The sequence below is a fragment of the Zeus faber genome (genome assembly GCF_960531495.2).
Source record: "Zeus faber genome assembly, chromosome: 7".
NCBI lineage: Eukaryota > Metazoa > Chordata > Actinopteri > Zeiformes > Zeidae > Zeus > Zeus faber.
This window is the reverse complement of record NC_137203.1, coordinates 31,690,489-31,709,547: the sequence shown is the minus strand read 5'-3', so window position 1 is coordinate 31,709,547 and position 19,059 is coordinate 31,690,489. Positions and strand designations below refer to the sequence as shown.

The window sequence follows — 19,059 nt, the reverse complement described above, 5'->3', positions numbered from 1 at the left end:
TTGACAAAAAATGTAAGTCTTGTCCAGACCACAGATCTGTCGTTGTACTCACATCATTCCATTTCTTTCAGTTCTGATTCCACAGACGTCCAACATTTATCACATATTTTGTAAATGGTAACTACAAAACAAAGTGTGAATTTGTGCCTTTTGCCCAACATTGTGTGATTACGTCCTTGATTCCTTTATCTCACCTTGATGATTTATCATATGTTGCGGTACTGCAATGTTGTTACTGGTGTTACAGCAAATGTGTGACCTGTCGAGTTCCGCAACACTATTTATCCGAGACTACACATCTTCTTTTACCCAAAGCTCGAACATGCATGAACTTGGCATGAACGGTTTTCTGCAAGTTTCTGTAAAAAACCCACGCATGTATCTCAACGCAATGCTTTTATACAAACATGAGAAGTGTAGGTAATCTTTACAAAAGTGTGGTCGTGTGGTGGTTGCGTTCTTCTTAAAGCAGCAATTTTCTTGAAACTGCAAAAACAGTCATCTTCAGTGGCACACAATTCGGCAGGTCACCCATTTTGGTTCCACACCAGTAATAACACTGCGGCACAACAATCCAAATAACACCAGCAAACAAAGAATTTCTCAATAAATCAATATGGAACTGAAACAAATAACTCCTCCACTTTGCAAAGTCAAGCTGCTGTGGCATCACATTAGTTTTTCCTCAAATGTGGAGTGAGTTTATGCACCGAACACAGATTTTAGATTTGTCCCCCATTACTTGCATTAAATTCCTGATTGGAGAGACATGCATCCAATATCAAGAAAAGGCTGGACTGCTGCAGGAATGAATCCTATCTACGTACTGTTCTAGGCTATTTAGTCTCCTTTGCTGGTGATGTGTGGAAGGGAAAAGCGAGTGATAATGTAATTGTTGCTAATATCACAGTAGTTGTACCAAATCACAAGGATACGTTTCAATTTGTGTGATCAATATTCAGTATACTTAATATTCATTAACTGAAGTTGCAGTACCTGATTGCTTGAAACCCGTGAGTTGGACAACCTGGCAAAATAGAAAACACACACATGGGTGACATTTAACTGTAATTTAATCATAACGAAATAGCTTTGCATATTAAAACACAGTGCCGCTACTTTGGGGGACTTTGGGGAGACCATCACACTTACTTGGTTTCCAAATGCTGGTTTCAAGGAGAAACTCACAAAGCTCTCTTTTCGGAAACTCTCTGAAAGACGAAAAAAGACATATCCGTGGCTCACATTTATTTTCTCCTGACAAAACAAAGGTGCAAAATTTCACCCAAGGCCAAAGTGTGAGACACAAAACAGAAAAGACACAAACAACATACTTGACAAGTCACATAGTGCTTCACAAGCTAAACGGCAAGAGATCATCAACAGAATGGAGGAAAACAAAAGCAGAACAAAATCTAATATAATGCGCCGTCCTCTCTGTGAATGTGCAGAAAGAAGTCCAGCAGATTCCTTTTCCAATGCTCTCCTTGTCTTAATTATTGTTTGTAGCTTCCCTGTGCCAATTCTACATTTGAACTACTATTAGTTTCCTTCCTTGATGACAAATGGACCTGTTATGTTTGTTAAATATATTGCAAATATAGACATTATAGACAATTATAGAATTGAATCGGATCACAGACACATACTTATAACATCTCCAGAAAGGAAAATCCTTCTTTTGTGTAAAAATGCAGCCGAAAATGATTTTTGACCAACTCTTCTTATGAGCTATTTTCTTTAATGTTAATAGTTTTCCCAGGGTTTCTTTGGTTGATAACTGTGCTGTTGAATAGGTTTTTGAAGATTGAGCTACAACCAAAGAGCTGAACAGTTTTGGGGTTGCTATTTCTGACAGAAAAGACTGAAGCCTCCCAGACAAAGAGGCTTGCACTTAAGGATGCCAGACAACAAAGAGCTAAAATGAGAACTGATATTGTATACTAGCTTTAACAAGATAGAGAGCTGGAGATCAATGGACTGAAGTCGTGATTTTGCATCCTGGGGTTGTTTTATGCTTATAAAATTACTAGTTCTACCTCTACCCTTGACTCAACCCTGGAACCAGGTACTTACCTGAACACTCCAACATTGCCCAGAGCTAGTCCTCGAAACTCAGGTTTAGTCTCAACATTATAACCAATACCAGAGACTAGACCCAGGCAGATGGGTCCACTATTTAGAGTATTTGTTGAAATTTGACTTGGATGCACTTCTTTGTATGAAGCACTGGGTGACTCGATTGGTTGGGTCAATTTGAGCGGGTAGACCAAAAGCCCCTAGTAGCATTACTAAATAATCGGGAAATAAATAGACTTAGTTTGTAAAGTAATGGTAATAGGTATTGGATTTGCTGATAACATGTAGTTGTACTTCAGTGTGCTGGCATTGGCAATTAACCTCGCTCAAAAACACTGAATAATATCAGATGTTCTTTTTTTAATTAGTTGGTAGCAAATTAATAGCTAAGTTCTCGGTACAGATTAATAATTAATTTTTCATATTTCGTCTTCAGAGAGGGGATTTAGGGGGTGAGACTGTGTCTCCGTTATGCATCGTTACGCACAGTGTTACTTTTTGTTTCATACAATTACAGAAGAAGAAAGAAGAAGAAGAAACAGTCTTTATTCATCACGCAACACACCACACTATAACACATGCTTGCACACACACACACATGCTTTGATGGTGGCCAATAAACAATAAATACATCTACAATAAAAACACAGTATAATTATTGGTTTTGTATGGAGAAAGCAGGGACGTATAGCGGATCACACAGAGGTCAGCAGACCGGAGAGATTGGTGGCGTTGCCAACCTTTTTTTGTTTAGAAAGTTTAAAAATACAGGATATTTACAGGAAAAAATAGAAGAGAGAATCTAAGGAACAGTAAAATACGGGGAATGCTGTACAAAACGGGAGGGTTAAAAGGTATGGTCATATTAGGTTGCTTGACAATAAGCAGTAAGCTATAGAGGTAGACAATTAGCACTTTGATATGTGAGTAATACGAGCCAACTGACAGTAACATGGGCCAAATGAATGGCATTCAAAATTGAAGGCACTTCAGTCACAAAAACTGAAGGATTAATGAATCAACAGGAATCCAACTGCCCAACTTGGAAAAATCGCATCGGCAATGAGGCTCAGTGGTGACAAATCAAAGCTCACAGAGAGGGATAGATGGAGACTTAACAGGATAGTGGATAAATGCTCCAAAAGTACAGCATTAAAAATGAACACAGAATTGAAACAGCACCTCTGTGACCCAGTCTCAACAAAAACGACACACCATGGACTTCACAATGCGGGAGTTTAAGGCAGCCATGTAATTCTGAGAATGCTTGTATCCAAGGCCAGGTTTTGCACAAAGATGCATAACCTGGTTTTAGGAGCACAAAATGTGGTTAAATGGGTAGACGAGTCTTTCAACGTTTTTCTGACATCCGGACAGGTTTATGTTTGGAGAAATCCAAAGGATGCCTTCAACCCACAGTATCTTTCATCATCTCTTAAACATGGTTGGGGCATCAATCTCATGGGTGTCACTGGGTCCAATAATTACTCTTGCATGGCTGTATAACAGCCAAGGACTATGAGGCCATTTTACAAGACCAGGTGCAACCAAAGCTGCAAACACTGTTCCCTCAGGATGTTACCATATTCACTACAGTGGTTTCATGAAGACCGGGATGAGGTCAAACATGACCTCCCCAATCAAGTGATGGAACATCATTGAACCTTTATGGGAACTTCTGGAGCAAAGAGTGTGAAGCAGATTTCCACTTCCATCAACCCTCAGAGACCGGAAGCTTTTGAAGTTCTGTACTTCTGTGACAGTATTCCAGGATGGTTTTCTCTTGTTTTGAGGGCAAAAGTTGTCCCTACATATTAGGTCTCTGATTATACTAATATATTGCTAGGTGTTTGAGATATTTTGTAGATCCCCTATGCCCTGCTGGCAAATGTACAACATTTGCTAATGTTAGCACACATGCAGACGGCCTTTTGCCTTATTTGTCAGATTTATCCACATAGTTTCACATTACGTTAGATATCAAGCTTGGGCTCCAAACAAAAAGACAGCATGTCGTTAAATATTTCATTCAAGTTATTATGAAACTTTTGAATACAGTACATATCCAATATTTGTGTTCATGTACCTTTAAACGAGTACTGTCTTGTGTGTTACAAATGTATACTTAGTGGGCAAGAATTCATTTCTTTCTCTTGTCAAAGAGTGCACCAACAGATCTTTAGTTCTGCCTAGTGAAATTCAACTACCAATCAAATTCATCGTACCTCGGAGCACATTCATCCTTGAAGGCAAAGATGTCTCCCAGACATACAGTATTCCGACACCTGAAACTCCCATCCACTGGACGTACGGCCTTTGTGATCTTACTCCTAGCTTACCGTTCTTGATGACCAAAGAGGCTGAGGTGGAGCTTGGGGGCCCAGAGGTCTCACTAGTCTCGGGGGTGGAGGGCACCGGTAAGCTGTGGCCCCAGGAAACAGCCGGGGCCCTCTGGGAAGGCAGGAAGCCGATTGGCTGGGAGCAGTTCTGAGGAGCACGATTGTGCAATCAAAAGTGTTGAAGAAAAGATTAAGATCCATAAGTTTAATACAAGTGAAATTGATAAAATGCGCCTTTAAGAAATATTAAAAGGATAACACGGTCTCACCGTAAAAGATAAGGCCTTCCGCTTTTCTTTAATCCTCTTTATGGCATTCCTCACCTAAGAGAGAATGCAGGTTGTACTGCTACTGGTATGCCTGACCACTGGCATGTACACACATGCCATACCACACAAAGATACATTCTCACATTCTGTAACGGTGGCAAAGACAATGGTGTGAATGTTATCCTCACCTCACTATTGTAAACAGCATACACCAGGAATATATACAGACCCTATCAGGATGAGAGAATCAACACAAACATGTTTAGAAAAACATGTCATCAAAAAAAAACAACGACAATATACAAGGTTAAAACCGGCAATTCTAGAATTCCATGGGGACCTTAACCAAGTCGGGGTATTTGCACACAGTTCTATTTCCAAACAGTAGACATATCCGAATAAAGCTACTCCCATTGTTAATTCATTTTTTTTTCTTCTTATATTTATTTCTCTGCAGTCTGGGAGCTGGTGGAAAGAAAATGAAGAAAAAAAGCAACAAAACAAAAAACAAATTGTCTAAGAACACATGCACGTCTGTGGCCAAGAGACGCTCGTCCTCCTTCCTACACGAGGAAACACTCCTACCGCAGCGTTATCAGCCCCTCAGCTGGACACTGGCAGTAAATCTAAATTAACTAGCAGCTATCCGGGGGTCACCCAGGGGCTAGTTCATTTTGATAAATTAAAAAGAACCAGGGTAAGGAGACACCTAGCGAGGTGGGAGAGGGAGGAAGAGTGTGTGTGTGTGCTTGTGTGTGTGTGTGTGTGTGTGTGTGTGTGTGTGTTTGAATGTAGATGTGAGGCAAGTGGAAGGGATAAATGAGTGTGGGATAGAAACAGAGATAGGTGAGTGTGTGTGTCAGAGACAAGAGAGAGTGGGATACTGTATACTGTATACAGGGAAAATGGGAAGGAAAAAAACGGAAGCCCAGCTCGCAGCTTGAAAGAGGGGAGAGAGCCATGGCAGCTGCCTGAGTGGCATTATCTGGGCAGTGTTGGGTTGGTGGAGAAGTGGAGAAGGACTGGTCCAAGACCTGCTCCAATCAGCCAGCCCTCCGCCCCTCCAATTTGTTTGGGGAAGAACAGATCACATAGTTGTGGATGAAAGCTGCACATGACTCTAGTTGTGTGTTTAATTAGATGTTTGATGCTCATTTGTTTTCCATTTTCTCCAATTCCTTGTTTCATTGTTCTTATGCCTGGATGGGACGAGACGATCTGATAAGCCGCGACACCCCATCCTTAATAGTTTTGATTAAGGATGATGTCATTTAGTATTCACATCATTAATAACTAAGTTATGATTACATTATTTTACATAAATTATTATTATTATTAATTCTTTAAATTAATGGTATGTTACTATTACATATACAACATTTTTTTTTGCTTCCAGCAGGATTTTTTATTTATGTAACTGTCACAGTTTACTAGTTAGTAAGTTCTCTTTAGGACTATTATTAAGTACGATTTGGATTACCTATTTATTTAACAAATCATATGCAATTTTCTTGAGCAATCCGCTACAAATTCCATGATCACACAAAATTGCTGCATCTGTAAGATACGTCAGGCATGGGGAGTGACGAAAACTGTTACAATCCGGAACAGCTGAACTGATATCACTGTTCACCCGGTGGCGATGTGTAAATCAGGGGTCAGGTGGCTATCTTTACACTTTACACTCAGCAACAACTGCTGTTTACTATACAAGACAGCGAGACAGACCACTCTATGTCTTGCATTGTTTTGCCATGTATCGGTGCCCCCTACCCCTGGGAAGTGCAAACAACATCTAAAATAACTGAGCAGGATAGGCCTAGAAGGCTAAAAACGTATATTACTAGTGCTTTCTTTATTGTCGAGTTCAGGGAGGTGATTTATCGAAATTTGCTTAAAATACTTCTGACAAATGTATATCTGAACAAAAATAAGCAAATACAGAAGGATAAAGCTCTGAAATGGCAATGGTTTGACGATTTAGTGGAGTGCTGTTTGACCCCAATTAATTTTGCAACTACTGAGCCCCTAGAAATGTTATATGATTGGTGTGCCTTTGTCTTTGGAAGCATTTTTAAGCTGAGAAAATGCCCGAAAATTGGTCAGCTGATAAATGTCTCCTGTCAGCTTTTGGAAGCGCTCTACTCCACTCCACTGATTCGCACCATATTTCTATGTATAAAATGGCAGAAAATGAAAGGAAAAAGTGAACTGCTCCCAATGGGATTGAAACACATCCAGCTAAACTTTGTAAATGCGGCCATTTTTATAAACTTAACAAACAGTTTGTTTCTTTCAACTAAACCCAATGCCAATGCCGTGCTCACAAAATGCAGGAATGGAGCCTCGGTGGCTCCCTTTACCTGGAAGGCATTGAGGGCGATGAAGGCGTAGGCGATCACAACGGACAAGTGGACCAGCACTCCGCAAAGCCAGGTGAGACCCAACACTGGCAGAAGGATGAGGACAGGTCGGGTCACAGCCCTGGGGGAAAAAAAAAAAAGTGTACCATCTCAGTACAGGGCAGACGTAAAAGATATTTGAGCGCTGGCTAACGTTATAATTGAGACGAATGGAAATGTTTTCAAGGCGTTTTATTCTATGTTGTTTTTTTTGCAGTCGGCAAGTCTCCCTTTGGAAAGCTTCTGCCTTGAGTCCTCGTCAAACCTTCCAATCTCGCCGTCGCCTGCGTAGCCACTCGATTTGAATCGCCCACGTTCACTCTCCTCCTACACCGCCGCAATCCGCTCCTTTCAATTATTTTTGGTGTTTATGCCACCAATACCGTTGGCTGGGGGGCAAGGCAGAAAAGGTTGCCTTTGTTTGGCGTACCATTGTTGCTGCTCAGCTGCACCTGGGTAGAAAGATTGAGTTTTTCAGTCTGCACTATGTCTGCAAGGACAAACCTTGCGTTTTCCTTTTTTTATTTTTTTCCCCCGCTTCATTTATTTATTTATTTTAAAGCCGCTTCTCAAACCGCCGTGTCACAGAAAGCAGCAGAAAATGCGTACATGGCTGCTTTCAATTTTAGCGTAAAGGAATGGACCTGAACTCAGAGGATTGTAATTAATGCACTGGTGTGCCGCAGGGAAAAAAGCCCAAATTGGGGTAAGTTTTTGTTTCAGCTGAATCCCAATTTCGAGATGAACGAGCTGAATATTTATTAATTTATTATATTTGCTTATTTGTCTATTTATTTATTTTTTATTTATCTATTTACATATTGTATCTGGAAGGCAATTTACTGCAAAACTAGAAAGAAGATTCGATTTTTGTGTTGACATCTTTAAATGTTAAAATCCCCCCCGAAAATCTTTCAATTACTTACAGCACTCATGGCGGCAGTGATCTTGTGGCAAACCAAAAAGATGCGATAATAATAATGGTTACACCTATTATAATAACGACCTTCGCACATATTGCGCTCGCGAAAATGTGTAAAAGGACAATGTGGGGTGTGTGTGTATGGTTGTTTGGTGGTGATGGGGGTGGGGGGGGGTGCAAGAAATCACACTCTTTGTCCTTACATTGCATTCTGAAAAACCATTGCAGGTACATTGTGAAACGGGAGGTCACATTCACTCAGTACTTAGACATTGTACCATTTTGCAGGTGTAACATTTTACTGTCGGTTAATATTCTTGAGGGGGGAAATCGGTTATGTCAAGTGAGGATGAAAGACATTTTTTTAAGAGGACTGGCTTCACATTTTAACTGCAGAAGGGAATCTGGGGGGTGACTTTCCATCATTTGATAACATCACAATTCAATGTTTATTAATTCATTAAGAAACGTTGCGATCTGATATTAAAATGTATTGCAATTAATTTTTTCCTATTCGGAAATTCTTGTTAACAACTCAGGAGTTGAGGGCGGTCTTAAAGGCCACAAATATCTAAAGTCCTCAAAACCAAAGACATTTATCAAACCTGAAAAGCTCACACAGTTTGGTGTAAGCAAGGACATGGCATGCGCAGTCTAAACTTGTGTGCTACGGCCTACAGCGAAATATCAGAACGTTTAACTTAAGACTTACATTATTTGTCCACATACTAGTAAAATGCGATGTAAACACAACTGTGGTGCTAGTGTGGTCAAAATGATCGGTAAATTAAAAGAGACATGGAGTAAAGCCAGAATTGCATGAAATGATAACGCAGGGCCACAGTGCCGGTTTGCAACTGTAATGTTTGTCTGTTTCTTTTCTTGAAAGTTTTCCTTCTTCTGATCATTGCTTTGTTTCTCTCTTTTGACTCTGTGCCCGATCTTGGCATTTTAAAGGCGCACCCCGCCACCAAAAATGGAAACAGCATACACTGTATACACTAAATGGCTGTTTCTGCTGTTTTTATTTTAATTTTTTGACAAAATAATCTTACGGATCACTACTTTATAAATATGTACAACTATTAATGACACAGAAAATGATCATTACTTGTCTTCATAGTCTGCTTACCAAAATTGACCCCCTAGTGGTGCGGTGTACATGCAGAAAAAAGATGCATGTACACACACACACACACACACACACACACACACACACACACACACACACACACACACACACACAAATGCAAACCAGCATCGACACAAATGAGACCCAAATGAGCACGGCCACGCTCAGGCACGCAACTCACTCACACAGGCACATGCACAAATGCGCACACACACATTTGTACAGGGACCAGGTGTTGGGCTGATAAACCTACTGCACTCCCACACACACACACACAACTCCCTCCCCCCGCGCTCTCTCTCTCACACACACTGTCTCTATTGACCAGCAGGTTCAACCCAAAACACGAGTCTTTACTGTCCAAAGAAAAAAAAGAGAAAGAGAGAGAGAGAGAGAGAGAGAGAGAGAGAGAGAGCGAGTGAGAGAGAGTGAGAGTGAGAGAGGCCTTTGTGACTCACCAGGTGAGGTCAAAGGTGTGCATCTTCGATGCCGAGCTTGGAGTGAGCATCTTGGCACGACGACGAGCGCTGGAGACAGTCACCATGACAACCCGACATAGAACAACCGCATTAACCTGGAGACACGATGCAGAAAGAAAATGAACTCAAATAAAACATGTATGAATGTGCGTTTCATCATTTGGTGTTTTTTTTGGTTTAAAGTCCAAATCAGTCGAGCCTGGCATCAATTTTCTATTTAAAGGATGCCTAAATGCAGTCCAATGGGGCAAATGTTTAAGCCGAGAAAAAAAACAAACGTGTTAAATCTCCCTTTAGACATTGTGAACTAATAAGGCCTGCGCTGAAAAATAATGGACCTTCACAGTTGCTCTATAAACTCCAGACACCATCTTATCCAATTCCAAGAACATCACAGGCTACATCACTCCTATACCAAACTGCGCTCGTTCAACCCTTCTGTATCTCCAATATGCCCAAAATGTAAGTCAGCAGAGGTCAACTCTGGTCCACCACTTTGACACATTATTTCCGCAACATTTGAAAAAAAATGTTGCAACCATTTTTGTCTTCCTTATTGAGGACAGCCTAAAGTATACATACTGTATATGTGTATACATCTTCTTTTCATTGGTACATATTGTAGACATTTTTTTTAACACTTGGTGCTTATTACTATTCTTATAACAATGCTTTCTATCTTGTAAGAGCCTGTTTTTGTTTTTTGTTGTTTTTTGTGTCTTTAAGGGGCGGGGTTCTTGTGACCTCATTGCTTGTTTGTAAAATTCGAAAATCTATAAATAAAATAAAAGATAAATAAAAAATAAAAAATAAAAAACAACGGACCAATCGTTAAAGCCCCAGAGTGTTTATTATTATTATTATTATTTTTTTTTTCATTCTTTTTATTATTATTATTTTTCACACACAGCACATACCGCCAAGACAAACAGAACAGGTCCCACAAACGCCCAAATCATATCAGTCTCCACATTGAGCCAGCAGTGGCTGTCCGCCTTGTATTTATCCAGGGATATCGCAAGTGTTACGCCGACATTTAGAACGGGCAGTCCTGCAAAGACATTCAACAAATTAGAAAAAATAATAATAACGATAAAAATAAATTCATTTCGAGACCATATTCAACAACCACAATCGCATATATAAATAAAAAGGAACATGTTTTGGAGTTGACAGGGTAGCGGGATAGCTACTGCTTTTTTTTTGCCAGACAGGTGTATTTAGTCTGAAAGGGGAACGCTGTGTGTTCTCTTGTGAAAACTGTGTGAACGAATACAGGCCGTTCTCAAACTCACCGGAACGACATAACACAGAGATGACGACTTGGGAACACAACAGCGCGAGTCATATCAGGGAGTTTTTGTTTCTTTTTCAGACCGATAGAGCAGAATGAGGAGGGAGTTTTGGGGACAGGTCAAACCCTAAATTACACTAAACAGTTACACTATTCAACTTTAATCCCGATACTGGTAACTGGTGCTGGTGGTGATATGTTAATCGTTTTGGCTGCGGTGTTAATCCCTGCGTCACAAATGTCATGTTTGATCATGATCATGTTTGTTTGTTTGAAAAACAATGGGATATTTAAATAATATCTAAATAATATAAAATACGCAGCATAAGAAACATACATTCAAAACTATTTTTGACCGTCCATCCAGTGATTGTCAACTGTGAAGCTGCCTGTGAAACTCAGCACATAAGTGCTGTAGGGTTGCCAGTTCCGTCTGCAGTCAGTGTTTTGTTGAAGGTAATGTTCTGGCGCAAGGCATTGTGCAGTGTGTACCTGGCAACCCCCCAAGATAAATAAATACAATAAAAACAGTAAAAAAGATTTACAAAGCTTACCCCAACCGATGACGTAATAGAGTTTCATGCGACGGTCCTCGCTGATGTTAACTGAGACCACTTTGCTCCACAGAAGGAGGCCCTCCACCAGCATCCAGGAGAAAGAGGCCATGAAGAAGAGATGGAGCAGCACTGTCACCACTAAACAGGCCTCCTTAAATGATGAAAAAAAAAACATTATTCTTAAAACTAATGACACATCGACTTTTTTTTTTTCGAACGGGAAACTCACAATTTAGTTAATGCTTTCAAACCGTGCATTTTATCAAGGTTTTAAGGGTTTTATTGATTCTCCGCAAACAACCTCTTTTGACTACCGAAAGACTGGAAACAGGAATGTTGCGCCACTTTCGACTGGCAACCAGCGTTATGTTAGCCAACGTTATGTTCTGAATGTTAAGTTCTCTCCAGCGGCAACTCCAAGTTTAGTAGTCTTAAATAAAATGGGATATTAGTTACTGAAAACATGTGACTATAATGTAAGTATGTCGTTTTTGAAAAGGTTATTTTTTAACCAAATTTTTTTGGCCCTTTAGATGGCATTTTAGCACAGCCAGAAGCTGCAGCAGTGTGGTACGTTTCTCATTACTAAAGCGTTGAGGGAGGTTGTGCTTGAACAGTTATGAATGATGGGAACAGACATTTTAATAAGGCCTGGGTTGAAGAAAAATTGTATTGTTTGGGAACCCCTATCAAAGTATCCCAAATTTTCTTATACTATCCAAACTTAACCCATAAGTATATGTGACCCCATTTCCTTCAGCTGCAGTACACCGCGTCTTTTTCATTGTTCAGTGTCTCACACTGCTGCCAGCCAGCAAACTGGTACTGTGGGAGCCAACACATGGGCACCGGTCACGAGGACGTCCCACTTTAACATATGTGGATGTACTCAAGAATGATGCAGGAGCACAAAGCACCAACGAGCTGGCCAGATGTATGGAGAACCGGGATGACTGGAAACAACGATGGAAGGCTCGTCTGAGGACGACCTAGAGGGAGTGTCTCACCTCATTGGCTGAAGCCCAGTCGCTGCACATCAACAGCAGCTCAGCAATTCCAAGAGCAACTATCAGGTTCTTATGCACGGTGGTGCGGTCCGACTTGGGTACGCTGTAAAGACAAACAGAACACACACACACACATGCACACACAAGCACGCACGTGCACACACACACACACACACACACACACACACACACACACACACACACACACACACACACGAGATAGAAGGGGAAAGAGCAGAAATTCCATCTTGTTGTTTTCCAATGTTTATGAAAGTTATGTTTGTCAATAAATGTTCATATGTCATTGTGTGCATTCTCACTGGGGGCGCCGTTGAGATATTGCTCGTATAGAGTACACACACACACACACACACACACACACACACACACACACACACACACATTTTGGTACGATAGCCAAGCGAGGATGTTATTAAATGTTTTTCACCCTCAGCACCCTTTATGGTAGGGACTCCTCTGACATGCGCCACTCACCCCACCGCCATGAAGAGGATGAAGGTGAAGAGGAGGCCACACAGAGACACTCCACAGCCGACGAACGTCAGCACCTGCAGGGCTTTCTCATTCTCTGTGCTCCGCTGACGCGCACACGCACACGCACACACACAGTGCAAATGCAGGAGGAATGTTTACAGACACATAATAGCAGTTAATGTCAGCAGAGACTGCTGGAATTAATAATGGCATAATCAGAGGGGGTTTTGGGCGGGGTTGGGGTGAACAGAGTTACCTGTACTTCATAGACTTGCAGCAGCAGGGCGAAGTTAGTGGTATGGTTGCAGTAGCAGACAGTGGAGCCATACTGTTTGGAGACTACCTCGCAGCCCCTGGTGCTCCACCAGCCGCCGGACTCGGGACTGGGGAGGGGAAACAGTGGAAATACAAAAGAGTAATCCTGAATACTCAGCCAAAGACTTTCTGACGACATTAACTAATAAACAAACAAACTGAGGAAAATAAACCTTTTTTTCCCCACTCACGTGAGTTCAAAGTCCCAGAAGGCGCACACCGGATCGTAAACCTTTCCAGCAGGATTCTAAAAAAATGATTTAAAGTGATGTTTTTGTTATTTCAAATGATGGCAATACACCGGCAGTAAGGCATGTGTTTATTTCAATTGAAAATCATCTCAGGTCAGAGAGAGAGAGCGAAAGGGATGAGAAGGAGCTCTGCTAACTTGGGCTTTGTGTTGAAGGCGGAAGCGCACCGCCACGCTGACTGGCTGGTCGTCTCCTAGCACCATGCTGGAGATGATGGAGGAGCCCAACATGGTTCCCAGGTATCTGGTTTTATGCAGAACACATTATCACACATTATTATTTATTTGTTATTATTATTATTATTATTATTATTATTATTATATTATCATTTTTCTCCTTGGCATTTTTCGGGCTAAAAATTTCTGGAACACGACAATCGCTGTAACCCATGGACATGGTTGAAGTCTCGTTAGAACCGGGACGTTTCAGACATCTTGTGGTTCAAGTTTAATCCACATCAAATTACATATGTAGCAGGAATTTGTAAAAAAAACATTGCAAATTTACTGGGAGTTTAAGAACGTTAGCATACCTTGATAAGTTTGTGGAGCGAGAAGCTTTGTGACATCATCATGCGATGTTATATACTGTAAGTTCAGGCATTGGAGAGTTGCGCAGTGTAGACCTGGTTGCTTCGCGTAATAGTTACACTTGTTCAGACGACAGACCGAAGAAGGAGCTGATGCAGCGTTCAATGTAAACTCTGAAAATTGTAATTCTTGCTTTGTTTCACAGAACTCGGGAAAATGTAATATATACCTAACACGACTGAATTGGACCCCTGTGTATTTCTGCCTGTAGCTATATTATAAATGTATTAATTTGTTGGTTGTTTATTTATTTATGTAATACAGGTTTGTTAGGTACTAGTACTTTCTTATTTTAGCGTAACTACCATCTGCCCACATTGGGCTCACTGGTTCACTAGCTAGCTCACTACCGTAGTGCTACATAGGGTTAATTTTGTTCATAAATGTGTACATTCCGTATTTCCTCAAATATAAACCAGTACTCAAATAAAAACTGAGCCTCTAATAAAAGCCGGGGACATGATCGACTCGAAAAGATTGCCTTAAATACAGATCGGGGGAAAAACCAAGGTAGGATAAACTCCCGGTGCCTGTTGAATAATGTGCATGCCAGTTAAGCATAATGTTCATTTCCATTTGTACGTTTCCTTTAAATTGATAAATTGAACAATATAATCATGCTATTTTCAACACTTTTTTGTTCTGGATTACTCATTGTGTTAAACTTAAACCTAACTCAGAGAATTTGGAGTGCAGTTTCAGTGGTGCACCATGGACACCGGTTTGTGTATCGGTTTCCTGTGTTTTTATTTCAAATCTATTTGTTTTTGGTCAGTTTCCACTTGTACTCTATGAAACAGACATTTTAAACCCAACTAAGGAACTATCCCATTACACCTTGGTTCAGCACAGTGGATTGCGTAATGGAGAGAGAGCGATCTCCGGCCATCTGTGCATCCAGGCTGTTCCTGTGTCTCTGATCAAAAAAAATAATGTAAGAGAATTGAGAGTGCTGAGAAATTACAAATAAAGAAATCTCTTAAAATAAGAACAGTGTGTTTTTAATTTAGTTGTATTTATCCTGAGGAGCATGGCACCCAGATGGAAGTTTGATCTAAAATTCAAATTGTTCTGGTTTGGTTTTAGATTTAAAAGCCTGCCTCGAATATAAGCCTGCTTCCAATAAAAGCCCGGTACCCTCTGCACTTGAGGTAAATAAAAGCCACAGCCACTATTTGAGGAAATGTTTGAGGTATGTTATTTTTCTTCTTATCCCTTTCTTGATTTGCACAGATTTTATTTATTTTTTTGCTACTCTAACTAAGACCAAGATATCCCCACGGGGATTAGTAAAGTGTTATCTTATCTCATTTTGTGGGTCATTCTCATGAAACCACCATAAAACATGTCCGAAATGAATTGACATATATATAGACATATTTACATGTTACAGAGAATGTAGCATAGTTCATTTCAATATTAAAGTGCACAACGCCTACTATATGGGCCTACATTGTTGTTTTTCACTATTACATTGTAGTGTTTTTTCTGTGCTTTTATTATCAAGAAATTCATCACGCGTTCAGACAATTAAAGATGGCTGTTACGGTAATGCATGCACTTTAGCTTAACTTAGTTTAGTTTAGCGTAAAATGGCAGAACACACAATGGCAGCGCAAAAATGTATATTCCCTCACTACGTTCCCTCACTACTCTTTCATATTAAAAAAAAATATATATTAATTTTAAATATGACAATCGAAAGAATAGTGAAGGAATGTAGTGATGGAGTACATTTTTGCATTCATTATGTGTTGCGCGAAAGTGCCTTTATTACCATAGCACCCATTGTTTTTTCTGGATGCGCGACGGTAATGAATGTTTTGATAAGAAAAGCACAGAAAAAGCAAAAAAATAATATATAAGTTCGAAGCAACCAAGTCAACCAAGCCCAAATAGTAGGCATTGTGTACTTTAATATTTAAATGAACTACTTCACATTGCCTGTGAATATGTGCGTCAATTCACACGTTTGATGGTGGTTTCATGAGAACGACTTTTATTGGGACGTGCATAGCTCATTATCAGTTGCTGCTGTATTGAATTGACCGGAATTTCTATTAGAAGGGAAACTGGAGTATCCCGTCGTCGCTTGTAAATGTAATGCCTTTCCCCAGGCATACGTATGTATGCTTTTTGTTGGTTGTAAAAAAAAAATATATATATATATTTTTATTTTATTTTTTTAAATTAATTAAATAAATAAATAAATAAATAAAAAAAACGTAATAAATGTAAGTGAAAGAAAGATCTGTTGAGCATTAGGTGCTAAAATGGTGTGGTTTCATCAACATAGGCAGTATCTCACAGGCTGCAGGCAAAAAAACCCTGCCCTAGCACCGTCGCAGTGCAGTTACTGCGTCTCAGACACGGCTCGATGGCGAGCACTCCCGCAATTACCTCTGGCTGCCGTCGGTGACTGTGGGAACCAGTGTGACGTTCTCCTTCGAAGTGAAGACGGGACACAGCGCGCCGTACCATGTGTTCACCAACGTGAGTTTGCGGAAGCCTTGCAGCGAGAGCGACAATCCCCAAAAAAAAAAGAAAGAAGCAGAAGCAAGAAGAAGGCAGGTGAGTACTAATATACAGTATATTGAATTTGTTTTTTAATTACTAATTTATGATATTAGCCATCAATCATGAAGAGCATATTAGCCATCTAGAGCACGACCAACCCGACAATGCACCTCCTGACACATTTCAACATGAGATCTTGGGTTTGAAAATGGGGGTCCGTCGTTTGCACATTGACCAGCCCATTCACCTGTAAAACTGAGATTAGTTAATGAGGTTAATGAATTAATCCCGTTAATTCCACCGCGCCCGGACGCACGTGGAACTAATGGAGGCGGAAAAGGGCACCGCAACACGCAACGGCTAAGAGGACGCGAGTTTCCCCCGAGTTCTCCTTCTTCTCCTTCTCCTCACCGTTGTTATGGAGATCCTGTAGCTTCTGACGCGGCACCGATATGCAGTCCAAGTTGCTCTCTCGTTCCGTCTCAGGCCCGCAGAAGGTGGAGTCGCTGTGTCCCTCTGCCGACAGCGCTTGCTGTTTGACTTCCAATTCTGGCACAAGAGACAAAAGGACATCAATTTGAACACAAGGAGTCGTCTAATTGTACCTGCGCGTTGACACACAAAAAAGTAGCGTTGCCCCCCGTTCAAAAAATGGCACTTGTAGGGTATGGTAGGATACGTTTCACCGGAATGTAGGTATGATAATCTCAGTGTAGTAAGAATGGGGGGGGGTCTAAAAGAACGTAATAAATTGAGAAGAAACGTCTATAACAATAAACTCTACCACATTACCACATTAATATTCATACAGAGTAGATATTTCTTTCACCGTCCTTCACAACAATCAAAACAATGATATTTACATTTTTTGTTGTTGTTTACAGTCATTACCATAAGGTAAAGAATGGCTCCACACATGTGGACGCAGATGCAAATATGGATTGACCCTGCATTTTATGAGACTGCCTCATTACCTAAGAAAACAGCAAAACAAGCAATATACCAAAGCAAAGCTTGCAGGGTCTAGCAGATGAATAGCTTTACAATGACAGTTGACTTAGGGAGGTAAGCATAAATAAACAGTTAAAGTAATGTTATTAAATGTAAATTAAATGTTACCCTTCTGTGAGTGTCTACAGATGTTCATATTGCATCTAACGGCAATAGGAAAAGGCATGTGCTGTCAGCGTTAGCTTTCTCTGTGCTTTCTTTGCATCGCAAAATCGCATTTCATTGGTATTCCTCATATCAAGGAATCCATATGCCTGGCTTACAGATGATCCATCCACTTCCAGCCTCTCACCCTTTCACAGGCTCTATAATAGACTTTTACTGTATATTGTGTGTGTGTGTGTGTGTGTGTGTGTGTGTGTGTTTGTGCGCAACTCACTGATGTTAGGGCTTCGAATGAGCAGGTGCTCAGTCTCTGCCATCAGTCGAGGGCTCAGGCTGGACGCCATGCGGTCGATGGTCCTGACCACCTCCATGGGCCCGCTCACCACCTGAAATGCGGGGAGCCAAGTTCCATGACAAACAGGGTACTTACATTGCATTTGAATATTTGTCCTCCGCGGTTTACCCATCCTAATCATCTGGGAGCCATGGGCAGCCATAGCATAATCAACTTCAAGAGTTAGTACAGCCAACGGTGGCCCTTGGTGAAGGGCATCGGCAGGACTCTCGAACCCTAACGTGCATGTCTTAAGGATGAGGGGAACATGTGGCAACATGCAAACACGCACAAAGAAAGGCCCCGGTCTGGGTTTGAACCGAGCTAAAGACTGAGCCACCATGCCATCCGACAAACAAATGATCAACTAAAAGGGATCCACCCAAAAAGCGTATTTCAATTGCAAGTGTCTCCTCTTTTTTTTATATATATATTTTTTAGGACTCTTTAGATATATAATATAATCCGGGGTAGGTAATTAGGCTACAATCCTAGGATTCCCTCCCTTGTCTGTGTTCACCCGGGCCCCAGCCCCTCACCACCACCACCACCACCACCATCTCTTAATTCAACACGGCCATCTAAGTGCCGAGCCCCAACAGACAGTCATTGACAGAGAGACGGAAAGATAGATAGAGGGAGGATTGTGGATGACTATAGCAGCCCGTGTGTTAGAGCGGCGTACTCCTCTCCTCCTCCATTCAGTCTGGGCGGCCTTGGAGAGCAAAGCTGCCTGGGAGGTGGGGGGTGGTGGTGGTGAGATGTTGGGGGTGTGTGTAAGGGATCTATACATTCCATACACACCGCAGGCAAAATAGGAAGATTTGAAATAATGACATTTAAAAAAGGGATCCAGTATAGAGTTGTGATTGTAAAAAGGGGCATTTATAGGCCTATGTTTTTCCTTCAAATCAATTTCAGCAGCACTAAATGAGTTTAAAATTTCGGTGCAGGCGGCATT

At 40.9% G+C, this 19,059-nt stretch overlaps 1 protein-coding gene across 1 annotated transcript in view; it reads right to left on the bottom strand.

The window, feature by feature from the left end:
- Positions 1-527: 527 nt before the first annotated feature.
- Positions 528-19,059, bottom strand: part of adgrd2 (adhesion G protein-coupled receptor D2) — a gene marked incomplete at both ends in the record, with an annotated part of 30,428 nt that continues 11,896 nt past the window's right edge. The window contains 18 exons of the mRNA XM_080004329.1: positions 528-559; positions 997-1,027; positions 1,153-1,211; positions 4,419-4,566; positions 4,688-4,741; positions 4,876-4,917; positions 7,051-7,171; positions 9,602-9,717; positions 10,540-10,673; positions 11,471-11,624; positions 12,481-12,583; positions 12,976-13,079; positions 13,232-13,358; positions 13,482-13,537; positions 13,679-13,784; positions 16,532-16,640; positions 17,060-17,197; positions 18,039-18,150. Coding sequence (XP_079860455.1) covers positions 528-559; positions 997-1,027; positions 1,153-1,211; positions 4,419-4,566; positions 4,688-4,741; positions 4,876-4,917; positions 7,051-7,171; positions 9,602-9,717; positions 10,540-10,673; positions 11,471-11,624; positions 12,481-12,583; positions 12,976-13,079; positions 13,232-13,358; positions 13,482-13,537; positions 13,679-13,784; positions 16,532-16,640; positions 17,060-17,197; positions 18,039-18,150 — 1,746 coding nt within the window. The remainder of the gene's footprint in view (positions 560-996; positions 1,028-1,152; positions 1,212-4,418; positions 4,567-4,687; positions 4,742-4,875; positions 4,918-7,050; positions 7,172-9,601; positions 9,718-10,539; positions 10,674-11,470; positions 11,625-12,480; positions 12,584-12,975; positions 13,080-13,231; positions 13,359-13,481; positions 13,538-13,678; positions 13,785-16,531; positions 16,641-17,059; positions 17,198-18,038; positions 18,151-19,059) is intronic.